This window comes from Gopherus evgoodei, chromosome 2, assembly GCF_007399415.2.
Source record: "Gopherus evgoodei ecotype Sinaloan lineage chromosome 2, rGopEvg1_v1.p, whole genome shotgun sequence".
Classification (NCBI taxonomy): Eukaryota; Metazoa; Chordata; order Testudines; family Testudinidae; genus Gopherus; species Gopherus evgoodei.
Window position 1 is genome coordinate 36,860,111 of NC_044323.1, and position 23,207 is coordinate 36,883,317.

The 23,207-nt window shown below is 46.2% G+C and overlaps 1 protein-coding gene across 8 annotated transcripts in view; it reads right to left on the reverse strand.

The window, feature by feature from the left end:
• MLLT10 (MLLT10 histone lysine methyltransferase DOT1L cofactor) overlaps positions 1 to 23,207 on the reverse strand; it is a 227,746-nt gene that overhangs the window by 36,342 nt on the left and 168,197 nt on the right. For all 8 annotated transcript variants that reach the window (XM_030550393.1, XM_030550391.1, XM_030550394.1 and 5 more), the window contains one exon: positions 12,390 to 12,568. In XM_030550393.1, coding sequence (XP_030406253.1) covers positions 12,390 to 12,568 — 179 coding nt within the window. The remainder of the gene's footprint in view (positions 1 to 12,389; positions 12,569 to 23,207) is intronic.

Sequence of the window (23,207 nt, forward strand, 5' to 3'; positions counted from 1 at the left end):
ATACAGAAAAGCATAGTTAACTTTTGATTCCATCGAAGCCAAAACAGCAAACACTTCCTTTTACAACAAAGAACTAGAGCAATCGTTCTCAACCCCGTGGCCCACAGGCAACTTGCAGTCCAATCAGCACACAGCTGCGGCCCATGTGACATCCTCAGGGCCATACAAGTAGTGTATATATATTGTGCAGATGTGGCCCTACATAACACATACAGACTGAGCTGCATGTGTGTTCCACAATGGAAAATAGGTTGAGAACCACTAAATTAGAGGATCAAAAAGTAAATCTAAATTCAACGGCAAAAAGCTACATTAATGCAGAGTTTAGTTTTGTTGGGGGTATGTCATCCCCTTGCAGATTGCTGAGTTGACCAAAACTCAAACTTCTGAAAACCAGGAAGTGCAAAGTTAAGGTTGCTCCCTGCAGCTGCCTGGGTGCCCTCCAGAGCTCCTGGCCTCTGCAGGTGGTGATGTGACCCCCGACTTCTCAGCCATAGTGGGAAGGGGAGGAGCCCAGCAGGCACTGGGGGACCCCAGAGTTTCCAGCCACTGCAGGTGCTGAATCCTCCTTCATTCCCATTTTGTCAGGGATATTTTTAGCATAAGTCAGGGACAAGTCACAGACTTCTATGAATTTCTGGTTATTGCCCGTGACCTGTCCATGACTTTTACTAAAAAATATCTGCAACAAAATACTAGCCTTAGTCATGATGGAATCTAACATTAATGGCAATCTCGTGTCATTACAATGAAATTATGATCCATATATTTTTATATATATATATTTTGGTAAGAGTTGAATAGCTTGTCATGCCAATAAAGTCTCATTGAATGTAAATGTATAGTACAAGGAGCAGAGGGCAAACTGAGGAAAGCAATTGGGAAGTGTGATATGGTATACCAACCCTACACTAGACCAGGAGGGGTTAATGAGGCCTGTGGGTGCAATCAGCTTTGCCTTCCAACACCTGCAGTAATTGTCAATCCTGGAGAGAGGAGGTAAAAGAGGTAAAGCCAAGCTTAATGGGGGTTGGCTGGGAGAGTGAGTAGATCTGGAGCTAGCTCTGTGAAGGCAAACCTGACTGGTGTTAGAGACTGCTATGAAGCTGCCTGGGCTGGGAGGATGATCACCTGGAGCTAAAACCCTTGGGGCAGTTAGGCCTGGTGCAGAACCTTTTTGTTTCTTTTGTTCCTCAACTAGACTGGATCTCCTTTGTTTTGGATCCTGCAAGAGCCAGCTGGGGAAGAGATATGAGAAATGCCTACCTAAAGGCCATTAAAGGAAGCAGCACAGGACACAGCAGAGAGTCTAAATAACTCTGCTTCATTCAAGGTCCCTGGGCTGGAACCCAGAGTAGAGGGCAAGCCTGGTTCTCCTACCAGCTTGTGTAGGATGGGAGCATGAAGACCACAGAGCCAAGGACTGGCAGTCCTAAACATCTGAAGTTGGTCCAAACCTCTGGTGTAAGGTCTCCAGACCAGTGGCACATTGTACTTGGATTTTCCCAGAAGGGGCAAGACCAAAAATGACCCGGCCAGAGGGCTGAGTTACAAGAAGCAGCAGACCGCTGGAAGGACAGTCAGAACGAGATACAAAGGAGAGCCTGCTAACATCATGCACAGCCATTGGAGGCATGGTGGCCAGTGAGTCATATTGTCTACAGAGGCAGCAGAAACAGAAATGAGGTGGGGGGAGAGGGGAAGAGAGCTGTTCCAAGTGATTAAATTTCAAATAAACAATGAGTCTGGTAACCTCTAGATACTTTCTAGTGAATTTTAAGTTATTTTCTCAACCTTTTTCTCTCACTCTTTTAAAAAAATAACTAAAGCATTCACCAGAATGCATGCACAACTACTGACAGGTGAATGAATGGAGAAGCAGCTGATCAATAATTTTTATCCTTAATATTTAGGGCCCTACCAATTTCACGGCCGTGAAAAACATGTCACGGACCGTGAAATCAGCTCTCTCTCATGAAATCTGATCTCCTCTGCTGCTGGGAGCCTGGGGCTCCTAGCTGCTAGTCTAGCCACGCTAGGGAGGGTCAGGAGTTGTGGAGAGATCAGACCCACATCCAGAGGCAGCACAGAAATGAGACTGATAGACTCATTTGCACACTGCAGCACAGGAGATCGGCTCTGGGCTTTTTTTCCCCTCCCACTTCTGCTACAGTTCCAGGTACTGAGCTTGGGGCTTTTGGGGCTTCTTCCCACAGTGGCTTCTGATGGGCAGGGGGCTTTTGCTCCTAGCAGCAGCAGCCTGGGCTCTTTCCACGTCCCGTTCTGCTGCAGCTCCAGGTGCCGAGCCCAGGGCTCCCTCCACTGGGGGCTTCCTCTCCTGACGGCTACAGCTGGGACAGCCCAGCCTTGGGGCTTCTGCCTCCTGCTACTCCAGCCAGGGCAGCTCAGAGCTTTCTTCCCCCTCACCCGTCCCACAACCGGGATAGCCTGGGCTCTGGTATTCTCCCTTCCTAACCCGACTTCTGCCGTAGCTCCAGGGGATGAGCTCTGGGCTTCCTCCCCCGGCAGCTCCTCCAGGGGCAGTGGGCTTGCGCTCCTTTCAGCTGTGGCTGGGGCAGCCCGGGCTTGGGGTGTCCACTCATGAGCTGCTCCAGCCTGGGTCTGGGCAGCCAGGGCTCGAAGCGTCTGCCCACAAGCCGCTACAGCCGGGGCTCAGGGCAGTCTCGGCTCAAGGCATCATCTACCCCCAAGCCACTCCAGTTGGAGCATCCTGGGCTTGGGGCGTCTACCTTCAAGTCGCTTCGGCCAGGGCTCGGGGCAGCCCAGGCTTGGGGATTGAGCCCCCTAACATTCCAGATGGGGCTCGGGGCTTTTGTCCCCCTGAGCCTCTCCAGCTGGGGCAGCCTGGGCTCAGGACTTGTGCCTCTGAGCTGCTCCAGCTGTGGCTCGCTCCTCCCTGCCGCTCCATTTGGGGCTTCGGGCAGCCCAGGCTTGTGCCCTCCCTGCCATTTCAGCTGAGGCTCGGGGCAGACTGGGCTTGGGGATTTTGCCCCCCTGCCACTCCAGCTGGGGCAGTCCGGCCTTGAGGCATCTGTCCCCCTACCACTCCAGCCAGGGCTTGGGGCAGCCCGGGCTCGCGGCTCCTGCCCCCCTCCCCTCCCGCCGCTCCACCCTGTGGCTCCTGCAGGGGTGTGGAGTGACCAATAGGGGCTTCTACCCTGGGGCTTTTTCCAGGGTTGGGGCATTCATTTTTCCTAGAGGGCCCGCAAATTGCCGGGGGCACCTATCTTAATCTGTCTCTGGCATGGACTATAAGTTCGGAGCCCTTGGCTGGGGTGCTCCCAGCAACATGGGGCAGATCCTACCCACACTTCCACCTCCGGAACCTCCTCTAACTGCTGGGAGGGTGTTGCCCTCAGAGTCCAGCTCTGAAGACAGCACAGAAGTGAAGGGGGCAATTTTGGGAACCCCCCTACAACAACTTTGCAACCTCCCCCGACCCCCTGATCTCATTTTGGGTCAGGCCCCCTACAGAACTGTGAAATATCAGATTTAAACATCTGAAATCATGAAATTGACCAATTTTAAAATCCTCAGGCCATGAAGTTGACCAGAACAGACTGTGAATGTGGTAGGGCCCTATTAATATTCATTGTGTTGTCTCATGCCTTATTTACTACACAACCTCTAAACCCTGCACTGATTAAACAATTTTTGTTAGAGCTGGTTGGAAACTTTTCATCTGACTGATTTTCTGACAAAAAATGCCCTTTTTGCAAAACTTAAATTTTCTGCAGGAAATTTCCCACTCTTCTGCCAAAAGTGAAATTGACACAAGTTTTCCAGGAGGGCTGCTGAGGCTGAGTGTCCTGGCTCTCAGTTTCCTTCCCAGCTCCAGAGTTGGAAAAGCAGAAACCTTTCAGCCTCCGTCTCAGCTCTGAATCTTTAGCCCCAAGGCTGGAGAAAGGCTGCCAGGGTTTGGGGAAGGCTGAGTGACTGGGCCTTCTAACTCTTTGGCGGCTGGGCTGGAAGGCTCTTATCAATTTGGCAGAAAATAAAACTGACAAGAGCCTTTTAGACAGACAACTAGGAAGCTAAACATTTCCATCTTTGATGTTCTGTCCTGGTTTGGGAGCGGAGGGGGGAGAGAGAGTGTGGGGTGTGTGTGTGTGAGAGTGAGTGTGAGTGTGAGAGAGAGAGAGGGATTTCCTTTTTCCTACCAGTTCTCGCTTTTATTCCTTCCTGGGTTTTCCATAAGGCAGTCATTGCCATAGTGTCTGAGTTCCTCACAAGCATTAATCAATCTATCTTCACAACACTTTTGTGAAGTAGGGTGGTATTATACTTGTTTTACAGATTGGGAACCGAGGTGCAGTGGTTAAGGGCAAAATGTCCCCTTTGGGCATCTTAATTTCTGGGTACCCAACTAAGTCTGATTTTTTCGCAGAGTGGTATGGTCCCACCGCTCCAACAGATTTCAACTAGAATGGAGAGTGCCCAGTACTGCTGTAAAGTCCTGGATATCTGGAGTTAGAAACACAAACACTAAGGCCTGGTCCACACTATGCTGTTAAACCGATTTTAACAGCGTTAAATCGATTTAATGCTGCACCCGTCCACACTACACTGCTCTTTATATTGATTTAAAGAGCTCTTTAAATCAATTTCTGTACTCCTACAAAACGAGAGGAGTAACGCTAAAATCGATATTACTATATCGATTTAGGGTTAGTGTTGACACAAATCGACATTATTGGCCTCATTCTTTTACAGTAGCTACCCACAGTGCACCGCTCCAGAAATCGACGCTAGCCTTGGACCACGGACGCACACCACCGAATTAATGTGCCTAGTGTGGATGCACAAAATCGACTTTATAATATCTGTTTTATAAAATCGGTTTAAGCTAATTCGAATTTATCCTGTAGTGTAGACGTATCCTAAGGAGAAGACGGTTACTCACCTTTGTAACTGTTGTTCTTCGAGATGTGTTGCTCATATCCATTCCAGTTAGGTGTGTGCGCCGCGCGTGCACATTCGTCGGAAAACTTTTACCCTAGCAACTCAGTGGGCCGGCAGGTCGCCCCCTAGAGTGGCGCCACCATGGTGCTCGATATATACTCCTGCCGGCCCACCCACTCCTCAGTTCCTTCTTGCCGGCTACTCCGACAGTGGGGAAGGAGGGCAGGTGTGGAATGGATATGAGCAACACATCTCGAAGAACAACAGTTACAAAGGTGAGTAACCGTCTTTTCTTCTTCGAGTGATTGCTCATATCCATTCCAGTTAGGTGAATCCCAAGCCTTACAAAGGCGGTGGGGTCGGAGTGAAATGTGGCAGAATGAAAACTGCTGAGCCAGAGGCTACAGCCTCTCTTGACTGTTGAACCAGGGCATACTGCGAAGCAAAGGTATGGACCGAGGACCAATGGAGCTTCGCGACAGATCTCGTGGGTAGAAACACGAGCCAGCAAGGCGGCAGATGAAGCCTGAGCCCTGGTAGAATGCACGGTGATGTGGCTTGGGGAAATATGAGCCAAATCATAACAAGTGGGGATGTCCGCCATCACCCAAGATGAGATCCTCTGAGAGGAAAACAAGCAAGCCCTCCCTGTGGCCCGCTACCGGGACAGAGCTGGGGCACCTTAGGAAATGGTTCTGTCAGCACAATATAATGCGAGCACTCCACAGATGTCCAAGGAGTGCAATGGTTGTGCCCATTGCGTTGAGCTGTGGGTAACATGAAAGGCCGAAACCACCTTAGGGAGGAAAGCCGGGTGCGGTCATAACTGCACCTTGTCTTTGTGAAACCTAATGTACGGCGGAACCACCGTAAGAGCTCTGAGCTCGGAGACCCGTCTGGCCAAGACTAGGTTGAGGTCCCAGGTTGGGGCTGGGCGGCGCACCTGAGGGTGCAAGCGCTCCAAGCCCTTGAGGGGCCTCGAACCCATAGAGCGTGAGTACACAGAACGTCCACCTTAGCCTGCTGGAAGGTAGAGATGGCTGCTGAGCGTATCCTCAGCGATGATACCGCCAGGTCCTGCCGCTGAAGGCCAGAGGCAGGCCAAATAGAGGGGGATCGAGACCTCAGCAGGAGCAAGATCGAGCGTATTGCAGCTGTAGAAGAAACGCTTCCACCTGGCCCGGTACGTTGAGCAGGTGGAAGGCTGTCTGTCACCCCCGACTCAGGTACGCAGCAGCCACCGTGAGGCGAAGAGGCCGCAGGTCCGAGTGACGAAGCCTGTCGTTGCCCTGAATGATGAGGTCTGGGTGGGGTGGAAGGGTAATTGGGTCTGTTACTAACAGGCCGAGCAACGTGGTATATCAGTGCTGCCTGGACCACTCTGTAGTGATCATGATGATGCGCGCTCTGCCCCTGCGGAGTTTGAGCAGGACCTAATGAACCAGTGGGAACAGTGGGAAGGCATAATGCAGTTGGCCTTTCCACGGCATCAGGAACGCGTCCAAGATCGATTCCGAGGACAGACCCTGGAAGGAGCAGAACACCTGGCATTTCCTGCTCTCGCGGTGAGCGAACAGGTCTGTGTGAGGAAACATCTCCACCTCCGGAAAGCAGGACGCCTCACATGGGGCAGAGTGATTACTCGTAAGACAGGAAAAACCTGCTGAGTCAAAGAGTTAAGACGTTCCGAACGCCTGGGAGAAAGGACGTCGCCAGCTCCATCCAGTGTGCCATGCAAAAGACCCGGAAATGGATGGCCTCCTGACAAAAAAGGGGGGAGGACTATGTCCCTCCCTGGATACTTATGAAGCACATGGCCGTTGTGTTGGCTGTAAACACCGAGATACAACGGCCTCGCAGCTGCCGCTGGAACCCCTGGCACGCCAGGCGGACTACTCTCATTTTTGGGGCATTGATGAGGAATGCCAGCTCCCTAGAAGACCAAAGGCCTTAAGCTCGGAGGTGACCATGAGCACTCGAGCAGAGAGATGATGCGTCCGTCGTCAGGGGCAGTGAGGGCTGGGGCGGATGAAACCGCATCCCTGTTGACACCAAGGAGGGAGTTAGCCACCACTCTAGGGAGCCTAAGGTGTTCGAGGGAACGGTGACTACCATGACCATTGGCTCCCTGTCCGGGCGGTACGCCGAGGTGGGCCGGACTTGGAGAGGACGGAGGCGGAGCTTGGCGTGTTTGGTTACAAACTTGTGGGCAACCATGGACCCAAGAGACTGAGACAAGAACGAGCCGAGGTCGTTGGGAAAGCCTTCAGACCTCAGATGATTGTTGCCATCGCCTAAAACCGCAGTTGTGATAAGCAGGCTCCGGCTAGGTAGGAGACCAGGATAGCCCCTAGGAAGCCCAACCTCTGCGTGGGAACCAGAGTGGATTGCTCTATAGTAATCATCAGGCCTTGACCTGTGAATAAGACCGTGACGATGCCCACGCGCTGAGTGGTCTGTGTCTCAGAGTCTCCTCGGATAAGCGAATCGTCCAGATACGGAAAAACGCATATCCGACATCAGCGACGGTAGGCGGCGACTATGGCCGTAAACCAGGAGTATTGACAGTTGGCTATAAAGCGGAGGCATCTCCTGTGCGGAGGGAAGATGGCATTACGAAAGTACGCGTCCTTCATATCCAGGGCGGCATAGTAGCCCCCAGGAGGCAAGGATGGAATAATGGTTCCCAGGGATACCATGCAGAACTTCAACCTTATCCTATACCGGTTGAGTCCGTGCAGGACCAGGAAGGTCTGGGACCTGCGTTCGAGTGGGGGACTAGGGCATAACGGGAGTAAAACCCCTTGCCCCTTTCGTCCGCTGAAGGGGGACAGGGCTGGAGCAAATTAAAGGTGGTACCTATGCTCCATCGTGCGCAGGACCCAGCGATCTGAAAGTAACTGGGGCCACGCCAGGAGAAAGCGGGATCCCGGCCTGTGACTGGTACACCGCCCTCAGGCGAACCTTGGAAGGTTCGTCTTCGGTCCCAGTGGTAATTGCGAGGGACCTTGACTTTGGCTCTTTAGGGGTCCTGACGTTCGTCTGCGACCACCTTGGCCTTGCCGTTTGCCAGAGTTCTGCCTCTGGCTAGGTACAGAGTATGGCGGCTGGGGCCAGAAAGGCCTGCGTTTGGTCGCTGGCGTATGCATGCTGAGAGAGCGCATTAGGACCCTATTGTCCATCAGGCTTCGCAGCCTGGGGCTGTCTCTGCCGCGAAGAGGCCTTTACCAGCAAAGGGTAAATCCTGAATGGCATATTGCCGCTCCGGCCGGAGGTATGAAACCTGAAGCCATGAAATGCACCTCATGGCGACACCCAAGGCCAGAGTCCTGGCCGCAGAGTCTGCTGCGTCCAACGAGGCCTGGAGGGATACTCTGGGAACCTTCCTTCCCCCGTCCTCCAAGACGGCAGCGAACTCCTGGTGGGAGTTTTGAGGGAGAAACTCCTTCACCCAGGTGCTATAATTATCGCAGCTAAGCAAGGCTTGTTGCTTTGCTACCCAGAGCTGCAGGGCCTCTGCAGAGTACACCTGGCGGCCAAGCAGGTTCATTCGCCAAGCCTCTTTCGGCTTCGGGGCTGGCGCCCGCTGGCCATCATATCAGAATCGTGGTCCTGAGCATAAAATCTGCGCATATGGGATGGCACGGATGCGTGTCCGGACGGCCATGGAGGTACTAAAAGAAGGCACAGGCAGAGTCTCTGACTCATTCGGACCTTGCCCAACTCGGCACCGGGGACCGGCACCGGGAGGCGTATCGGTACCTGGAACGAGATCCAGACCCGCAACCAGAACGGTGCCGGGAGGTCGACCGAGATCTCGAGGCTCGGGGAGAGACTACAGGAGTCAAGGCACCTGCCGCAGTGTCGGGAGTCGGAACGGTGCCGATAGCGGGTCGGCGAACGGGATACCGACCGGTGCAGCGAGTGCGACCAGTACCGATGAGGAAAACAGCACCGGGACTGCCAGTGGTGTCCGGCGTGCCGACAGGACTTGGAGTGTCTGCGGGACCGTGATCATGAACGGTGCCGCTCTGCTGTGCTGACAGAGGACGGTCACCTGAAGAGACTGTATTACCCGCACCGGCGGTGTCGGGGTCAGGCAGCATCGACTCTGTCATGGCACTGAGAGCCCTCGCCATTGGTAACGTCTCCGGCGTGGAGGGAACAGCAGGCTCAACCACAGTGCATACTGGAGAGCTGTCAGGCACCGGATTCGACGGCCCTCGTGGGACCGGGATCAACGGTACCGAGGTCGTCAGAGCTTCGGAAGGCGTCGGTGCCGGGCGATCTGAGTTAGATAAGCTGTCTGGCTGCGGTGCCGTCAGCACGGAAGCAGCAGGAGCAATAAGCTCAACCACGGCGCGTGCCGGGGAGCCGTCGGGCACCGGATTCGATAGCCCTTGTGGGACTGGAATCGACGGTGCCGACGTTGTCGGTGCCTTAGAGGCGTCGGTGCCGGGCAATCCGACTTAGACTAGCCCTCTGGCTGCGGTGCCGTTGGCACGGAAGCAGCAGGAGCAGTCACTCAACCACGGCGCGTGCCGGGGAGCCGTCAGGCACCGGATTCTATGGCCCTTGTGGGACCGGGATCGACGTTGCCGACGTCGTCGGTGCCGTAGCAGGTGTCGGTGCCGGGCGATCCGACTTAGACGAGCTCTCTGGCTGCGGTGCCGTTGGCACGGAAGCAGCAGGAGCAGTAGCTCAACCACGGCGCATGCCGGGGAGCCGTCAGGCACCGGATTCTACGGCCCTTGTGGGACCGGGATCGACGGTGCCGACGTCGTCGGTGCCGCAGCAGGTGTCGGTGCCGGGCGATCCGACTTAGACGAGCCCTCTGGCTGCGGTGTCGCTGGCACGGAAGCAGCAGGAGCAGTAGCTCAACCACGGCGCATGCCGGGGAGCCGTCAGGCACCGGATTCTACGGCCCTTGTGGGACCGGGATCGACGGTGCCGACGTCGTCGGTGCCGCAGCAGGTGTCGGTGCCGGGCGATCCGACTTAGACGAGCCCTCTGGCTGCGGTGCCGCTGGCACGGAAGCAGCAGGAGCAGTAGCTCAACCACGGCGCGTGCCGGGGAGCCGTCAGGCACCGGACTCTACGGCCCTCGTGGGACCGGGATCGACGGTGCCGATGTCGTCGGTGCCGGGCGATCCGTCTTAGACGAGCTCTCTGGCTGCGGTGCAGTTGGCACGGAAGCAGCAGGAGCAGTAAGCTCTACCACGGCGCGTGCCGGGGAGCTGCCAGGCACCGGATTCAGTGGTCCTGGGGGACTGGAATCGATGGTGCCGATGTCATCGGTGCCTCTGCAGGTGTCGGTGCCGGGTAATCCAACTTAGACGAGCTCTCTGGCTGCGATGCAGGTGGCACGGAAGCAGCAGGAGCAGGGGGCTCAACCACGGCGCGTGCCGGGGAGCCGTTAGGCACCAGCAGGAATCGTAGGCTTTCTCGACCTCGGAAGAAGGGAGCGGTGCCGAGTCGACATCGGTGCCGAAAGGCCTTGGTAGTAACGGCGGGGTCCGGTGCCGAGGAGGCGCTTCTGCCCACCGCTTGAACATCGCTCGGCGCCCAAGGTGGAGGGGTAAGTGAAAGTCCCGCACCTTTTTGTTCTCGGCTTAAAAGCCTTGCAAATGGGGCACTTAGCTGTCAAGTGTGACTTCAAACAGGAGTCGTGTAGATCTCCCTTCGGCCGCGGCTTCTGGCAGGCCGGGCCCATTTTAAAACCCGGAGAGCCATGCATGGGCTCCGGCACCGGGATCATGGAAGGGGCTACTTCCTGAACCCCGCTAACTAAACTAACTATATTAGCAAAGAAAACACGTATAACTATACAATATATATATATATATATATATATATATATATATATATATATATATATATATATATATATATATATATATATATATATATATATAAAAGGGTTATAACTGCATATACGAGAAATACGAGTAGCTAGGGAAGTGGAGGTCAGCTAAGCCGCGCTCCACTGTTCCAACGACCGACACGGGCGGTAAGAAGGAACTGAGGAGCGGGTGGGCCAGCAGGAGTATATATCGAGCGCCATGGTGGCGCCACTCTAGGGGGTGACCTGCCGGCCCACTGAGTTGCTAGGGTAAAAGTTTTCCGACGAATGTGCACGCGCGGCGCACACACCTAACTGGAATGGATATGAGCAATCACTCGAAGAAGAACATACAATTACTGGCTACTTCTGAAAATTTTGGTCTAAATGACTTGCCCAATATCACATAAGAACACTGTGGCAAAACCAGACACAGATCCTAGGTCTTCAAGTTCTGAGTGATTTAGTAAATTTACAAGATCACTCTTTCTTTCTGAAGCCCCCTAATTCATTCACTACACATTTTCCAACATCCCCAGTGTCTGAGTCAAGGATGCTACAGATAAACAGCCTCATTTACTACCTAATATTATCTAAGCTGTGTACTAAATAAAGCATGGGTTTGGGGGGGGGAGGTAGTATGATTATGTAATTAAATACTACTAAGGAGTAAAAATAATTAAATTTTGGAATTTCCTAACTTGTTAGCATTTCACTTTGCAAACTTTATGTTCTTCTAATTCAACTTTTTGTATTAAATTTCCATGTTGTGCGTGTGTGGTGTTATGTTTTTGATTTTTTTTTTAAAAAGAAACTGAAAAACCAGATATTCAAGCATGATTATCAGTTTATCTGCCTGACAATGCTGAATAAAGGGATTTTGAGATTCTGTGTTTGGCTTTCAAGGGGAGCATAGGTTAGTGCTTAAACAAGGAACCAAAAGCTCTCACCCTTGGGTTCCATTTAAAAACAGCAGCAGCGGTGCTCTGTATTTACACAGTGGTTATTCACCAGGGGGTCTCAAAGCACTGCATGAAGATGGGAATGCAAAAATAAAATTGTTTATTGTCTAATACTAATGGCCATAATACTTTTCATTAATATGTTTATCTTATCAATTGTCTGCATTGTGTAACTTCTGATTTATAGTCATTGATATGAACTACCTCCTTTTCCCCATTTGTACAATATATTGGGTTATTTTATTTTATTATTGCTGCTTTCACTCCCTTCCCTTTTCAACCAGAGTTTTTAACTCACACAGCCTTCTTTTCTGGTTGCAGAATTGTGGCATTTTGGGCAGCCAGTAAAATATTTTTAAATAACTCCTACTCATCATTCACATTACGTATTTCCTCCCAATCACTTTTGCTCATAATAGTTTTCAGCTCTGGAAAATTGACCTCCTAGAGGGCCAAATGTTATAGGTAGGGTTGGCGGGAATGCCTATTATTAAGGTTGTCAGATGCTTCCCATTGTACGATCCTGTTTCCAGTCGCTTTTAAATTCTCCAACTAGAACAATTTGGACTGAAATTTTCCAAGCTGAGAAATCTTTAATTCTTTTAAACTGAAAAACAATTCGTAATAATATTTTTACTCATCCAAATGCCTGTGATGATTTACCTGAGTTGTAGCAACAACTGTGGTTACAGAAGGTGTAGCTGAAGGTGACAAAGCCCCCACTTGCTGCAAGTGACCAGAAGCCTGATGAGGTAAATGAGAACTGGAAACCGGAGTGCTAGATCCTGAGCCAGATACTGCATTAGGAAATGATACTGCTACATCATTGCTGCTATAAATACCTGGAAAAAAAAAGTTTTATATAATATTTCTCTCCTGTATTCATTAGAAGACACATATTTACTACAGAAAATTAATCTAGCAAGTTAACTAAAAAAAGATGAAGTCAAGATTATTTAATGCACATTACAGAAAATTACTGTATTAGGATTTCAAACACAGTGATAGAAATAGTCTAAACTCCAGAATATTTAAAATGTCTAAGAAACACTTGTTCTGATTTAATAATAATTTTTTCGAAAATGTGTGTGACAGATCAATATAGCTTTTGTACACCATACAGAATGCATCTAAATATTAGCAGTACCACAATTTGCTGCTAAAATGCTTGCTTTCAAGTGAGCCTGTAATCAGTTTACTACTCCAGTGAGCTATAGTCCAAGTTGAAATGGATAAAGAATTGTGCATTGTATTGTGCAACTGAAAATGAATAATTTACATGAAAAATGCTTTTCTAAAAATAAAAAATAACCATTATTGTACCACATATATCATTTTAAAAAACATAAATGTTGTAAGAGCATATTTGAAGTTTAAGAAGGGTTCTTGTGTATTTTTTACATAAAACTGACAGGCAAGTCTCAGCACAGAGTACTCAGTTTTGATGGGAGAAGTGGTGGTATTTTATTTACTTAAAATCCCAAATGCCAGAGAGACTTCAAGAAAAGACACCAAATGCTGCAAGACTTGTGATTAAATCACGAGAATTGGCATCTCTGTGAATATTAATGTTCCCATAAGAAATGTTTGGCAATTGGGAGGAGAGAGATTGGGTCTGGAATTTTCTGCTACAGCCAGGTAGTTCGAAAATATTCCTATCATTGCCAGAAAGACAAGAAACAGCTGAAATTTTTCAGCCTTTCCACAGTAGGCTTTTTAGCAACTGTTAAGAACCTTGCAAAATTAGCAGTAGGTTGCTGAAACTCCTAGTTTAGTTTGATTTTAAGGTGAAGAATAAATTTTGCAAGATAAAGTGTACTATCAGATAAGTTTTTCACTCCATGGGCATTACGCTCATAGTTATTTTGTCAGAAAGAGCAGCAATAGTTTAATTTGCCAATTCATCCAGAATAGGCTTTGTAATAAAATACTAGTTTAAAATATACACTATTTGCTCCTTCTGCAAAATCAGTTTGGTTTTAAGAGGGAGATGGCCTCTCTCTCCTTGCTATACCCTTAAAAGAACCAGATTCTAATACCGCTAGTCATATTCAGTAGCACTTTACTCCAGGAGTAGTCCCATTGACTTTACTGGGACTAGTTTTGCAGTAAGGTGCTACTGAATTTGAATAAAGGGATTATAATCTGGCCCTTAATTTGCAAATCAATCCTTGATTTTCACACTACTTTAAATATACTTGTTTAAAAACCATATGTACATAGTATTGAATGATTTGGGAATGAAGGGAAACGCCTTGAAAAATGTCTAACACATTAAACCACCCTATTGTTTTTTTAGGGTTGACTCAGCAGAGTGTAATACTTGAGGCTCTGGGCAAAATCATCATAAAACGTGGTTTAGAAGAGTATGCTAAGGTATATGAAAAACAGACGTAAAAGACACATTTTCCGGAATTCGTAGATGCCTAAACATCCATGGATTATGTGACAGAAATATTAAATGTTCTGTGTAACTTCCAGAAAACATGAGTAGCTTTCTGACAAAGGCAGTCCTCTTGTAAGTGGGTTATAAGAGCTTTTATGTTGATTCTCACATGTACATAACTTCTCTATACTAACATAAAATGCACGGAAGCAGAAGATGTGAAAATTTGCCCACAAGAAGTTAATACCTGTTACTCTTTAAAATAGAACATGAGGAGACAAATGTTTGACACCTTGTTTAATATCACTTACACAGTCACTAAACATGGTTTCAGATTTTGAAATAAATCCAAAAATAATGTGTTCAAAATTTAGAACAAGACTAAAAATGATCTAATTCATGGATCAACTATATCATTGGAGTACATGTCTTAATAGAGACAACTGCAAAAAATGTCTCAGGAATGCATACAGAATGCAAGGTTTATTGCTGTGCACATTGCATGGATCTACTGACAAGTCTGTAGCAGAGCAAGGTATACAGCAGATTTGTGCAAGACAATAAATTCTGTACTCCCTTTGCTGACATACAGAAGTAGACTTTGAATCTGGGACAGTTAATAGTAACATACACGTAGTAAAAAGAGCTTTAAAAGTGATTGCGTTCAAATTAGAATTGACCAGCCTAAATTTAGAAAGTGCAGCAGTGAATAAAGGCTGTTCAAGTGGTGAACAGGCCAAGTTTAGACAACATATACCCTCTTTGTATGTTGCTGTTGTGCACTTCAGTAAACTTGAACTTGTAATTCAGGATCTCAACAAAAAATTAATTCTATCTTTAGAAGCGTGAATGTATTTTGAAAGACATTTTAATGTTTTCTATTTCAGTCCCAAAAGAGGAAAAACATCAAACTCTTGCTGATGACTGAGGCAACAGTAAGCTATTTGGGAGGTATCTATAACATATGCTAGATTGCTACTCAGTATGGAACACTTTGAAGAAACTTTTCAGGGTTTGAGGTAGTCCAAGTCGGGAGTATTCTTGAGGAGGTTAAGTCAGGCAAGTCTGTGGACAGAAATCGTAGACGGATGGATGTTGTACCTGATGTCTCTCTTTCTATCTTGAGAAATATCTCGTTTGAGGTTTTGCAAGACGTCTCTGGTGGAACTCACAGCAATGAAAGACAACCCTGCCTCTTAAGGATGGCAAATTTGAATGGGGGAAATAATTTTGGCTTTCTGAGAACAATTAGCAATTACCACATACATGATTTCAATTCTTTGATTTCACAGAGACCTATTGTTTAAAAAACGTGGTCTACTACAATGTATATAGAGTGAAGAGGAAAATGAGGGTGCCTTTTCACAATGGTTTCCTCTAAAATTACAATTTAAGGACCATCAAATACACAAAAAGTGATCTGTTTCATATATGATTAACAAAACTTTTCACCATAGGACACCACAAGCCTGTCAGGATATGTTCTTTTGTCCTTTAGCATTACAGGAACAGAAGATGGGTTTTCCCATAATGAACTTAAAGAACAGAAGCTACTTGTGGACACTCAGAGTAGGCACTCAATAGCAACAGTATGCAACTCTAGTGGAAGACTGTCCTTGTGTTATTTTGATTTCAAACTAGAGGAATGCTACACAAGATATTTAAATATGATAATTTTAACTGACTTCAAAATATTACAGGCTCAGTTCTGACTCAGTCTCAGATAGGTGGAGGCAGTGACATTTATTTTCTATTGCAGCATGGACAAAATGTGTATGATCAGGGAATCAAGAGAATCAAAATGAAACCCTGGTAACAACAGTTAAAGCATAAGATAGAATGCAGTAATTTGCCTATAAGACAATCACACCAGGAACAGTATTTCATTTTAAATTTACTCCAGAAAATAAGACTGCAGCCTGAAAATTGGGACCACATTATTTTCTTGTCTGAAAACCAATTTGAATACACTGTAACAGATCCTCTCTCTAATACTGTAGGTCAGTTCTAGTTTTCTCACTTCATAGACAATATATCCATCCTGAACAACTCCTTAGGACCTTCTGGCCAGTCAGGATCAACAAAGACTTGAGATATTAATTCTGCAATTTTTATACAATAGGCCTTATAGAAAAGCAAAAACTGCAAGTAGTACCAGGAGAAAGACTAGTTGTACTTACTAGTCACTGTATGCATACACTGACAGCCATTTGCTGCTCAGCACGAGCCAGCAGCCTCTGTTTCTTCTCTTAGTTTAGCTATCTATGAACAAGTAATCAATTTTTTTTGCCTCCGCCTGTGAACAAGGGAGTCAGAATTTCAATTCCAGATGCATTTTTGGGAAAAGTTACAGTTTTTCATTTAACCTATTTCTGTATTATATAAATTTTGCCTGCCCAGATGTTATATATAACCAAATTATAATATATTCAAAAACATATGCATTTAATTACAACACTTACACTAGTAATACTGCAAGATGAGCAAGAAATTACTCATTACTTACTTGTGACCTTATAACAAGCCATAAGTAGTCTTGTTTTCAACAGTTTGGGGCCCTTTTCACAGGCAAACCACCCTCATTCTCCATCTGAGACCAACTAAAAACACTCTCCTTCAATTCCTTGATGAGCTGGTAGCAAAGAGCTCTCCGCATTTTAAATGTAACAAATATGTCCAAACAATATGCATATGATAAAAAACAAGAAAAATTTAGACACAGAAAACGTCCTCTCTCTGTAAGCCTGAGGGGAGGTAGGTTAGAAATTAGAAATCTAGTCAAATAGTATCTTCATAAAATTAGAATTATAGGTAAGTAATTAGCTATCTCTTCTCTAAAAAGACTATGTTTGTTAGAGTCATACTAAAACACTTGAAATGAGTTTCCACAAAACCAAGATTCTCCAATCTTATAGCAACAAAAATTGTACAAGACAGTTTCACACAAGCCAAAAAGAGACCATGGAGACTTACAAATCTCCATGCACAACAAGAGATATGAAAGTTGAGAGAACACTGAAGAAGTGTCAATAGATAAAGGCAAGTCCATATGGTCTCAATATGCGCAAAAACCTATTGACTTCAAGACAGATGTATAGATGGACATTCCTTAATATATATATATAATATATAATATAATATATATATATATATAATATATAAATTCAAATGCTGTACCAGATGCTTGCTAAGCAGTTCAGAGAACATGAGTATACCAAACATTATTGACAGCCCACGGAAAAGGGTCAGCGTAATAAAGAATCTACAAGAACGTCTTCCACAAGAAAAAACTGGTATGAGAGGGGAAGATACTCCAGCTGGATGATGATCTCCATAAAATTATAGATCAAATCTCACATAATTTGACAAATAAAAATAACATTACAACAATTCTCACTTATCCTGAGGGAACTGGGTTAAGACGGGAAGATCTATAGTTTCTCCCCAAACCCTTTGGTAGATGAGCATCAACAGAATCTGATTCTACTCATAATGATTCTTAAACAAATAGGTTTCAGTGTATACATACAGTGACTAGTAAGTACAACTAGTCTGTCTCCTGGTACTACTTGCAGTTTTTGCTTTTCTATAAGGCCCATTGTATAAGAATTGCAGAATTAATATCTCAAGTCTTTGTTGATCCTGACTGGCCAGAAGGTCCGAAGGAGTTCAGGATGGATATATTGTCTATGAAGTGAGAAAACTAGAACTGACCTACGGTGTTAGAGAGAGGATCTGTTACAGTGTATTCAACCAATTCTATCTGCTACATCCAAGAAAGGTATTTTGGACTTGATCCTATGTCCACTGAAGTTCATGATAAAGCTCCCATTGTCTTCCATGGTACAGGATCAGATCCTTAGTGAGTCATTACAGGCAGACATATATTAGTGTAGTAACTGAAAACAACCCTTCCAAACAATGAGTTGTTTAATAAATTTCAGCCAATAAACAGGAGCCTAAAAATTAGGCTTCTAAATCCAAATTAAGAGATCAAAGTGTGAATTTTCAGAGACACCTAAGGATCACAACTTCCACTCTAACTCTGCATCTTTGATGTCTGCACAGGCATTTATGAACCATTTCCAGAAGGAATTGGAACCCATTTAGTACATTCCATGATGGCATCACAGACAGAAAGGGTAGTAGCTACCACATAGGAAGTCTGTAAAGCTAACAGTATGGTCTTCCACTAACACTTTCATAAAGAACTACAAGTTTGACTATTATTCTGCAGAAACACTATTAGTCAAGAAGTTGTACAAAGCAGAGATCCCTAAAAATATCATAAATATACTATTTAAGGAGAGAACTGTGGTACTTCTGTCTTTCTTAACTCTCCCTCCCTACCTAAGTTCCCTCCTAGCTACACAACTGGGCGGCTGCCCAGCAGTCTATCAAGTGCCATGAGCACTTCAGGTATCCCTCCCCTCCACTGCCTTGCTGCTCCTGCCCTCTGCCTTAGAGCTGTTCCCAAGAGCCTCTTGCTTGCTGTGCAAAGTGTCCATTGGTCCACGCATGCGTCCTTGGTTTGCCTCATGGTTTTGTCTGAGGTGATTAAGCGTGGGGTGGACCGACTGCATCTCCAATTTCTTCTCCACCGCAAATCCAAGAGATCCATAATAGAGGGAAAGAAAGGCGGGAAATGGAATACAGATAGGGACCACACATCTTGAAGAACCTCCAGTGACAGGTAAGTAGCCTCCTCCTCCTCTTCTTTGAGTGATGGTCCCCAATTGTATTCCATTGAGCGTGATTAACAAGCAGTACTTAAGTCGAAGGAGGGTGTGAGGATGGAACAGTTGAGTGGAGGACAGCTGCACCGAATGAGGCATCCATCGCAGAGTCCTGCATCAAGGCGTAACACATGGCAAAGGTATGTACCGAACTCCACATGGTCACTCTACATATGTCCCAAAACAGCACATCATGAAGGGTGGTCCTGGTTGAATTCTGGGCTCTTGTGGAATGGGTCCTCACCCCAGCAGGTGGAGGGAGTCCTGAAACTGATAGCATAGTGTAATGCACCTCAAAATCCACTTGGAGATTCTATGTGGAGACTACCTACCCCTTAACTCTCTTGGTTATTGCGATAAACGATCTAGGAGATTTCCTGATTGGTCTTGTCCTCTGCAGGTAGAAGGCCAATGCCCATTGCATGTCAAAGGAGTGAAATTGTCATTCCTCTTCTGAGGCTTTGGAAAGAAAGCAGGTAAATGGATGGGTTTGTTGAGATGAAACTAGAACATGGCCTTCAGCAGAAACTTGGGATGTAGGCACAGGGAGATTTTATCCTTATGGAAAGTGATAAAAGGATAGTCTGCCATCATGGCCCCAAGTTCACCTACCCTTCATGCCGAAGTGGTTGTGAAAAGGAAGGTAACTTTCATGGAAAGGAGGGACACAGAACAGAAAGCTAATGGCTCAAGTGGCTGTTTCATTAGTGCTGACAGAACTACGTTAAGATCCCACTGGTGGGTGACAGGTTGTACAGGTAAGAACCTTCCAAAACCTAGCAGTCAACGGCTTTGTAAATATGGAGTGCCTTCCATAGGGGGTAGAAGGTGCTAATTGTCACTACATGCACCTCAAGAGAGTTGAGGGCGAGACCCAATGCCCTCAAGAACAGGAGGTAGTCCAAAAGAAGGGGAATCACCAGCTCTTCTGGGGAGAGCCCTTTCTGTTGGGCCCAGAAGACGAAGCAGTTCCACTCGGCTCAGTAGGAAAGCCAGCTTCTTCCTGTTGCTTGAGAGGATGTCATGCACTTCTCATGAACATGCCCATTCTAGAGAAGATCCCCATCCAAATACCAAGCTCTAAAGCGAAGCGTCTTTGGATCGGGATGTCTGATCTTGCCACTGTACAGTAACTCCTTGCTTAACCTTGTAATTATGTTCCTGAAAAATGCTACTTTAAGTGAAACGATGTTAAGCAAACCCAATTTCTCCATAAGAATTAATGTAAAGGGGTGGGGGGGTAGGTTCCAGGGAATTTTTTTTCACTGGACAAAAGACATTATAAATATATACAGTATAAGTTTTCAATAACTTTAAACTATGTAATATTGTACTCACCAATGACGATTGTGAAGCCTGGTTGAGGCAAGAGCGTAGCGGGGTTGGGGCGTAGGGACTTGCCCGCTCCCTGACTGGAATGCCAGGTGAGTGGAGCAGGCAAGCCAAACAACTTTAGAACAGAACATTGCACGATTTTAAATGAGTATGTTCTCTAATAAATCAACAACTTAACAACAAAACAATTTTAATCAGGACGACTTTAAGTGAGGAATTACTGTACTGCAGTAGTAGCTTGGGGAAAGCAAGGATGGGAAATGGAGGTGACCTGACACATGGTGAAGGTTGGGAAACCTGAACTGTCTGGGCTATACTGGGGTGATAATGATGACCATTGCGGGCACGGGGTGGGGTGAAGAGTGCCACAGATGTGGCATGTCTGGTGCCTGAGATGTCTCCCTGGAAGTACAGGGCCCCAGTGCAAACACTTCCTGGGGTTCTGGAACTTTTCCTGATCTACATAAAGTCAAGGGCACTTTCACATTCTCTGGAACCAGAACTGGAGCAATGATCTTCCGTAGAGTGGATGGCACTCTAGCTGCGAGGGATGCCAATACTGATTTTGCGTGCAGGTCCACACTCGGTACTGGTGGAGCCACTGATTTATGTGGCTCCTTTTCATGTTTGTGGGTGTTACGGCACACTCTGTTCCCATGACTGGAAGGAGTCTCTCCATTCTTAGGCTTAGAGGAACACTTACTGTCATGCTTATGTGCATGCTTCCTTACCTCCCGACTATGCCCCGACATGGGGTCCATAGTGGTGGTCCGCTGGGGCAGGCCTGGGACTCATAGTTGGAGGCGCACTCCTGGCAGCCTCAGGTCAATGTACAGGGTCTGAATGAGGACTCATGGCAACTTCTATGAGGTGTTTTCAGAGGCAGAGAGCCTGGCCTTCTCAGGTATGGCTTGGGAAAGACTGGCAGATACTATTCCTGAATGCACGTGGGCTTCTCCCAAGCAGTAGAGGCAGTGTTGATGGGCATCGCTGACTGAAGGAATGCAGGCAGGAGGTGCAGATTTTAAAGCCTAGGGTTTTTGGCACAGTCCAGTATCCGTATGTCAGTACAGAGGGCAGGGGTGTTCACGGGGAACTAAAACTCCCTAAAAAGGAACCCTGATCCTACTCCTAAACTATTAAACACCTAAAAACTACTGTAAAAACAACAACAATGATTTATGTACAACTGTATATTTTTCAAGTGCATCAGACGCAAGAGGACACTAATAGTTCCAACCCAGACCATATGACGGTGAGAAGGAACCAGAGACCCAGTCGGTCTGCCCTGTCCTTTCTTACCTTGGACAAAACCAGATGGTAAGCCAAGGGCACACATGGGAGGACCGACGGACACTGTTACTTGAAAAATCTCCAGCTCTGGATGCATAGTGCACATCCGTAAACCCTTGGTAGAATACAATAGGGACCCATCACTCTAAGAAGAATCTCATCTTTTCTTGTTGACATCTCCTTGCTGATGTCCAGCCATCAACTTGAACTCAATGTGGCCAAAACTCAACTGTTGATCTTCTCCCCTCCCCACTAACCCTTCCCATTTTTCCTCTCACAGAGCCTGTTATTCAGGCCCATAATCTAGATAAGCTCTTTGAGTCCCAAATATCGAGGTTACGTCTAAATATTGCCCTTTACATAACATCTCCAAGATCCAACCTTTCCTCCCGCTTCACATCATCAAAAACCTCTTTTCTTGGCCATCAATTTAATGTTTCAACTCTTTAAAAGACTCTGCAGCATACACACATCCAGACTCCAAAAAGCGAGGATCTGTGAGGTAACTCCAAATTGGAAAATCTTAGCAAGATCCTAAAAGAGAATGACACTAAATCAGGTTAAGATGTGAAGGAACATACCAATCCACAGGCTGTCTGAAACTAAAGCATGAATATTTAAGTAACATTAAGCTGCCCCATAATAAGTTTCAAATGTATTAACATTGTCAAAGTGTCATGATTGCTTGCTTAACAAGGAAGCAAACAATATAAGCAGCCATTGTCTTCCGTGCCCTTTCTGTATCTGTTCTAGCGTTAGGAATATGTAGCCAGAGCTACAATCAAGAGTGCAAAATGGAATCAAATAACAACAAATGGTGTTCACCAGGTTACACTCTGCATTCCATATTATGATGCTCTATTCCTTCAATATACGAGTGAAAAGGCTCTGCTTATAAACTGCAGAAACTCATCAAGTCCAAAAATTCAGCACACTTCGTCAGCTACACTTGGGTTTAATTTTCGTTCAGAAATATGTTAAAACTTTCTTTCCTTCATCTCAACGCTGGATTAGGGTTAAGTATTCTATACCTGGGAGAGTGATAGGGAAACCCTATATCAAAAGGAAAAAAGCCACACCTATTTTACTAAGCAAGGCAACCTGAAAATTCATACACTTCTCACTGTGTAGAGACTATGAAATATATACTTAAATGTTATGCTGAAATTAACATTTAAAGCTTATTATTGGAGATGGCTACCCTAAAAATTGTCATTTGTGGCAATACAAAGACACTGTGAAACCAGTATATATCCTGCTTTAGTATTGGTTTAAAATCTGAAAAACTGTATATGTAAACAAACATTTAAATCCTTCCTTTATTGATCTTAGGATGACAGTTTGCTACACTTGAAACTGCAGTTTCAGCTCTTCTTGTATAAATACATAAGATAAGAAAATTCATTCTATTTGGCTAACACCACTGGAGAAGCCTTTCCAAATTTTATTAACAGAGACCTATAGTTGCAATATGATCACCTGAAACTACTTAATGAGCCAAGAAGTTGGCCGACAAACCTGATCACCTTCAAAACTGATCTCCCAGGGAGGCTGGTCTTAAAAATCAATAAACAAACACTCCTAAGTCTTTCTAGTAATTTGTAAAGACAGTCTATATCCTACAAACAAAGAGAGCAGTTTTGTCCTGCTGGAGATTAAAATAAACTCACAAAAAATATGAGAAACCAACTCTTATTTAATAAAAGGTATTGCACAAGATATTCCATTTTC